The following is a 7169-nucleotide window of genomic DNA, read 5'->3' as shown; positions in this document are numbered from 1 at the left end:
ACTTTTTTTTAAAAAAAAACTTTTTTTTTCCCCCAAAAAAAAAAAAAAAAAAAAAAGACTTGGCAGGAAAAGATAAGTATTTTTTTTTCTCAAGCAGTGATGTATATGAGCTATGAACATGACTTGTGGAAAACTGAAAACACGAATCTTATTTTTTTTTAATTAATTTTATAGTTTTTAGACTTTTTATTGTGCAGTAGTTTTTTGGATAGACTTTAGGTTTTGATCACTTCTCCGGAAAGTAGTCCTGAAATTACTTGATGGACAACCACATATGGGATATAGTTTGTTTAATAAGGTAACTAGGTGTAAGGAAATGTTAGAGCAATTTAATTTCTTGATGAGTTTCTCAATACGAACTTATACTAATATTAAATTTTAAAATACTAATATATACATATTTTCCCAGAATGTGTTCATGACAAATAATTTCTAAAGAAAATGTTATTGTGTTATTTAAATTTCTTTAACAAACATTAAGGAGTTGCTTGGAAACTTCCAACGGGGTCATCCTCCACTTATAAGTTCTAACGTCTAACCTTTTTTTTCTTGACTAAGATTCCTTTTCTAATTATCTATCTATCTCAATAACATCTTCTACAATGGCCGTCAGTGATTTTTTCGTCGGTGAAATAGCGACAGAGCTCCTGAAGCAGCTCTTTATGATATCAGCCAGAGCATGGAGATACAAAAGCATGGCTGACAACCTCATTATCTTGATCGAGAACATTCAACCGACAATCAGGGAGATCCACTACAGTGGCGTTGAGCTTCCTGCTCACCATCAAGCTCAAATCCGTATGCTCTTTGAGACTCTTGACAAGGGCAAGAACCTCACGGAAAAAGTCTTAAGCTGCAACCGCTGGAATATGTTTCAACATGTATACCTTTTAAAGAAGATGGAGAAGCTAGAGAAGACACTCTCTAGTTTCCTTAAGGCTCCTATTTTAACCAACATCCTCGCTGATGTTCATCTTCTCAGGGCAAATGCTGATGAATGTTCCCTTGACGTTGACAATAACCTCGCTTGAAGTTCTCTCTTGTCTTTTTTTTTTTTTTCTCTCATGTTTTTTTTTTTGCTTTTGATATCTCCTCTTATTTGCCAAGTAGAAAACCATCCATGTGTTATATACAATCATTCTCTCTGTATTTCAGTAATCAAGAAAATTTTGTTGGCTGGTTCAGAGTCATATTAGATTAAACTGACTTGGCAGGAAAATAAATATAATCTAAACTGTCTCAAAACATCTTGTTCCACATAAGTGAACCTCACCAAAAATAACCCTATCAGGCCTTCTAGTTTCTACAGACCAAAACTACAGCAAGAGACCGAACCAGATATCTTACAAAAAAAATATAGTCAGGGTTCCAAAATATGTAGAGAACTCTCAGAGGCTATGGCTATCAGGATGCATCTCTACTCTCTCACAAATCTTTTTCCCCATCTTGGAAGCAAAGAAAGCAGAGCAAGCGTCCCTGAAAGGCGGGATACTGAGCGTTGAACCGCAAAACTTGGTCTCCCAAGGTCTCTCCGCCAGCAATGTTTTCTTTCTTGATCTCTTCCTCTTCTTGCTAATTGCTTCAAGAAGAACCTCATAATCCTTGGCGCTAGTCTCAAGAGTTTCATCGCTATAAGGATCGAAAAGAACATATTCATTGCTCCTGTTTACATACGCAAGAAGCGTCTGAGACTTTTCACTGTCTTCCACAAATGAAAGCGATCCTCCACTGGCCTGTAATAACCATTGTGATCATAATGGTCAATGACAGAACTTTGACTCAAAGGTTCTTGAAGAGGTCAGAGTATAAACATACCTCCATTACAGTCCAAATAGCTACCGGTTTAGGGCATGACGTATCAAACAAAAGGATAGCTCCATCTTTCCCACATCTTTCCCACGAAAGATCTCTTCGTTAGCTTTTACAGACAAATCCGGAAGCCATGCTAAAACTGCAAAGTATGATGACCTCTCTTTGGTGGCAATAGCTACAAAATAAAACAGAAAGATGAGATATTACTAAGAAGACAATATCAACAACAAGAAAAACAAAAATCAAGATAAGTAGTTATAAACCTTCTATGGATAATCTATATGACCATGATAAATCCAACGTCATCAAATCATAGACAGATAAGTGCGGCGGGGCATGAGGACAACAGGATGCAGCAACAAGGAAGCCTATTCCAGCGAATGAGAGTTGCAAAACTGGCTGAAACATTTTACCAGCATATCATTTTATTTCAACACTGGCTAATGAAAATGGATTAATATGTTTTGTTGTAGAAGGTTCACCGTATGAAGCTTTCTAAATACAAACAAGAGTTCAGTCGTTAACGGGTTCCAGATGGTAATAACTGTTGTAGCCGCAAGAGCCAGAAGAGAACCATCAGGACAAAAAGTGGCAGCTGTTATTTGCTTTCTCCTGAAATTAAAAAACAAAAGATTTGTCATATCAGTTTCAAGTTGTGATTCACCACATCTAAGTAATGATAGATGCTTTACTTATAAGAGCCAACTCCATGACATATCCAGTTTGAATCCTCTGCTGTCAGATTCTTGTCACTATTGCAAACCCAAGTCTTGAAGTCCCCAGCAGAAGATATACTAACAGCCATGGAATGGCGCGAGTTAAGGTCAATAGCTGTGATAGCAGCTTCACTGTATCAACAAAATACAGTAAGGACTAAAGAGTTACCATCAAGTCATCTGTAAGTTTATAAAGACCTGTGAGGTTGGTTTATGACTGTGGATATGCTGAATGTTTTCTTGTCTGGTACAAACACCCAAAACTTGAGAGAAACTAAGCCTCCGCTGAGGTTTCCTTCAGCAAAACTGGCCTCAGCTGTAGTCATCAGTGAGCCATTCCGGGAGAGAGCAATTGCTGTCACTGCAACCTATTTTTCCATGCTTGTTTAAATCATTACAAAAGAAGATGAAAAAGAGGAAAATCCCTTACTAGTAAAAGAATGTACTAACCCGGACTCCATCATCCTCTGGTTGATGATCTCTCTTGCAAACTTGAATCTGCATTTGTTTTTGTTAAATAGTTAAACCAATAGAGTTATCAGATACAAACTCAATAAAAATTCCTTTTAAAGATGCTAACCTCTGTAACCTCAGTGTCACTTAAGAGGTTGTAGAGTTGAACACAGTGATTCGCTGTGGAGAAAGCAGCTATACCGGAAGAGGGATCAATGGACACAGTTCTGGTGAGGGAGATAAGCATCGTCTTGACGTAGCTTATAAATCCAAAGCGATCTAATATCCGAGGTTGTTAACGTAGTAAGAACACAAACATGAATGTGAAGTTAACTCCAATGGAAATGGAATCCAATAGGATTAATAAGAAAGAACCTTGATTCCAGGAATCGTTCTCAATATCTCCATGGAAGGCATTTTGAGAATATGAATCTAACTATCTGCACAAATCGCCTGAAAAACTTCTTGATCTTAGTAGAGTTGTTGAAACATTTGAATATATAGGCACACAAAGATTGTATATGACTTACAGAGGAAAGAGTTGGATCTGAAGAGGAGATGAAATACAGCAAGGGAGACTCCATCATTGGCAAAACTTGCTTCTTCTCTGTATCTAGCTCCCAAACAACAAGAGCCCCTTCTTTACTCCCTGAAAGAGTCACATAAGAACTCAATATACAACTTCTGAAACTATGAAACTACAGTCACTACAAGCTCAAGTCTCACCAGAATACAAAGATGCTCCATCCGAAGAGAAGTTAAGGACGGTCACTTCATCGGAATGCCAGTTAAAAGCAGTGCAAGAAGACTCAGCAGCATCTTCACTTTTCACTGAAGTAAGTTTTACATCACCAATATCCTTCCAAATCAACACTCTTCCTGTTGCATCTCCCACTGCTAACACTCTCTTAGTGGGATGAAAGGCAAAAACAGTAATCAACTGTGTGTGATGTAATGTAGTCCCCTTAGCCATCTTCCCAACAGAAGTACTCCATATATGTATTTTGCAGCCGTGACAGACGCCGAAAAACTCTCCAGATGGACTCATAACAATACTTTTTGGTTCTTCCATCTACTCAACAAACAAAATTTAATCAAAACCCTGACCCAAAACATGAGTCTCTATTTAGAAAAATCCAGTGTTCAATTATAGTAGGTCCGCAAATCGGGTATGAGCAAAACGATTTTTTCAAACTGATTTTTGGCGCCCGCCTAAACAATAATACTCTATAAGACGCTTAACCACCACCTAGCGATTTTTAGAACATTGAAAAAAATCTGACCTCTTTTAAAGTGTCACCACTAAGAAGAGGCTCATCCAAGAGACTAACTCTCCTGATTTGTCCAAACAAATCTTTGGAGACACTTGAGTACTCCTCAACCGAAACATAAGCAATCAGGCTACGTGACGGTCGACATGTAAACATCACCTATAATTAAATCAATGAAAGTTTTAATTTTTTTTTGCTTTCAAGTTTCAAAGCAGAGATATTAAACTAACAACAAAGTAAAGTATCGAACTTTTAACAATACCATAGAGTAAATGGGAAGGTGGATATCAAATGCTAGCGTAAGACTCGGCACGGAGAAGTCCCAAAAACGAATCTTTCCATCGAGCGACGCCGTCCAGCAGTCTTCGGGGAGGATGGGGTCAACAATCACAGTCGTCACTGGTGCTGTGTGACCCTCCAGGGAAGCAACCTTTAAGCCAGTGGCGACGGAGAAGATGGAGACGGAGTTGGCAGTGCATAAAAGAAGCTTCTTTGCGTCGTTTGAGAAGGCAGGGGAGGAAGTGATGCAGTTTCTTCCGCCGCGAATCATTTTTCACGGAGGTTGAGATGACGAGAGCATCTCTAATCGGCTAGATTATAAATATACTCTTTTTTTCTTCTCCATGATTTTCCGACGAATCAAATTCCGAGGGAAACCCCAAAAAAAGGGACACTTTGTCGCCCGTGTCGGAATATTATGCGATGAAAAAAAAAACATGTCGGACACTAATCACTGACCAAATATGCGACGATACTTATAAGGTCGTACTTAAAAAGTATGAAGGTCTGACTCGTAACCATTCGGAAAACAAAAAGAACACACAGAAAAAAAATATACGGGACAAAATAGCAAAAATGAAAAGGAATGGTTGTTTTTTCTCAAATTTAATAAAGAATAGTTTTGTCTTTTAATTCTCTATAAAAAAAAGAAACGAGAAGGAATGAGAGAAAATTATTATTCCTTGTGAATAGTGATTTTTTATAGGAACATTAGAAAATACATTATTCTCCATCATTCCCGGTCACCATTTATACCCGTAGTAAACTCATAAACCTGCACAGTTTGGTTAAATGATTTTTACATTATGCTTTTAATTCACATTTTTCTCATAAATGTTTTTTCTTGAACATTATTGTTTTGAACTATTGTTTGCAATTAATAGTAAGAACGTGTGTTTTTGGGGTTTATATAAACTAGAGTTTTTAACCGCGCTACGCGCGGTTTATACTTTTAAGTTTATCAATTTATAGTTTTTGATATTATGTAAATTGTTTTGTTTAAGTTTGTATTTTTATAGATTTTTATTTGTTAAATAATTATCACAATTTTGTATTTTTAATAAATTTAGAGTATAACTTGTCAAAAATATTATTTTTATCACATATTTTTTTGATATTATAAAATAGATTTATAATTCATGAAACTTAGAATTGAGTAGAATAAATTATTTTGATGTTGTTTTCTTATTCTCAGTCGTAATATATTTGTTGAATTATATGTGGTATGATGTTTTTGTATTTTATTTTTTTGTTAATTATCATTTGAAGCTTCAAATGATTAATAGAACTGTTAAGTAAAATCTTATTAATAATATTATGGATAGTGTTAATTTTCATGCATTTCGATTAATTTTATAATATATCATATACAGTTAGTTAATGTAGTTTTTTCATCTGTATATATTTTAAGATTAATGTTTGTACCTACATAATTTTTCTTTCCGCTATTTGATGTTCAATAATTTGGTGAAAGTATTTATTTTTCATCTTGTTCAAATGTGGACCTATGATAAAAATAAAAAGTTTCATTCATTTTTGGTTTGTTCCTTCTATGATATGTATTTCCCATTTATATATTTTTAGTCATTTTTATATATGCTTAATTATATTTATTTTCTTATTGTTATCTTCATTTTTTTGTTTCTATTGATATGTTTTCTCTAGTCTTTTTTATATGTTCAGTTAAATGTTCATCTCCTTCTACGTACTTCTTATATTGTTTTTTAGTACGTAGTATTTGATATTGATTTTATTTTTTAAGACATCATCTTGTTCTGTTAGTTGGAACATTTACATGATTTCCAAAATTTTGTCTTTCAATTTTTCATGGAATTTATATTTGTAATAACTTAATTAAAATATTTTATGTTAATTTAAAGAATTGAGTTGATTTTATAACTTAATTAAGTTGATTTTTCTTGTCTTTTTGCAAGTGATTTTATATTGATTTTAAAATTACATTTGGAAAATTTGTTCGAAAGATAAATATTTTCAAGAAAAAAAGTTATGTTAGATAAATTGTTATATTTAGTTTCCAAAGATTAGTCTAAATTTATAATTTTAATGGCTGCATGGTTAATTAATTATTTTCTAGGTAACTAAATGACATTAAAACTTTTGGTGCACCAAATCAACAATCAATCCTTTGTTTTTATCACCTTAGAGAAAGTGAAGAGAAACTCTCATCTCATAATGATAATGATATAAATGTGTGACTTTAGCATTAGATCTACAATGCCGACAAAAAAGAACTACAATTTCGAGAATATGTGTATAAGCCTAAACATTTTTTTGCTTGTGACGACTATCGAATATTGTAAAAGTAGTAGTAGTTTGGAGCAAAGAGGGATTATCGTCCCCGTAAAGAGAGTATGAAATCAATAGATTAAAAACTTAGGATAGCATTAACCATGAAATCACTCACCTAAGAAAATTACATTTTACACATAACTCAAACTTATCCAGTTATCCCTTGAACATGCAAAACACCTAAAGCTCCTTCTGCACTAGACCTGGGTGAAAAAATTCCAAACTAAACTGGTCTTTTGTGTTATCCATCATCAGCAATATATATGTGTAATACTTCAATGAGTGAGAGAGAGAGAGAGAGAGAGAGAGAGAGAGAGAGAGAGAGAGA

The 7169-nt window shown here is 34.4% G+C and overlaps 2 protein-coding genes across 2 annotated transcripts; one reads left to right on the top strand and one right to left on the bottom strand.

The window, feature by feature from the left end:
* The first annotated feature begins 557 nt into the window (after positions 1-557).
* Positions 558-1149, top strand: LOC106327236 (probable disease resistance protein At4g33300). The gene has a single exon (XM_013765336.1). It carries the CDS (start codon positions 603-605, stop codon positions 1029-1031), a length of 429 nt encoding a protein of 142 aa, XP_013620790.1. The 5' UTR covers positions 558-602; the 3' UTR covers positions 1032-1149.
* A 43-nt stretch (positions 1150-1192) lies between these two features.
* LOC106327243 (WD repeat-containing protein 75) lies at positions 1193-4947 on the bottom strand. Its single transcript, XM_013765348.1, is given in 14 exon segments — positions 1193-1733; positions 1816-1896; positions 1899-1987; positions 2076-2211; positions 2295-2424; positions 2505-2660; positions 2727-2896; positions 2979-3026; positions 3109-3275; positions 3359-3434; positions 3512-3630; positions 3708-4053; positions 4265-4411; positions 4515-4947. Coding segments are annotated over 14 exon segments (2298 nt in total). The 5' UTR covers positions 4803-4947; the 3' UTR covers positions 1193-1388.
* Between the last annotated feature and the right edge of the window lie 2222 nt (positions 4948-7169).

This window comes from Brassica oleracea, chromosome C1 (assembly GCF_000695525.1).
Source record: "Brassica oleracea var. oleracea cultivar TO1000 chromosome C1, BOL, whole genome shotgun sequence".
In the NCBI taxonomy this organism is placed as follows: Eukaryota; Viridiplantae; Streptophyta; class Magnoliopsida; order Brassicales; family Brassicaceae; genus Brassica; species Brassica oleracea.
This window is presented reverse-complemented; position numbering and strand designations above follow the sequence as displayed.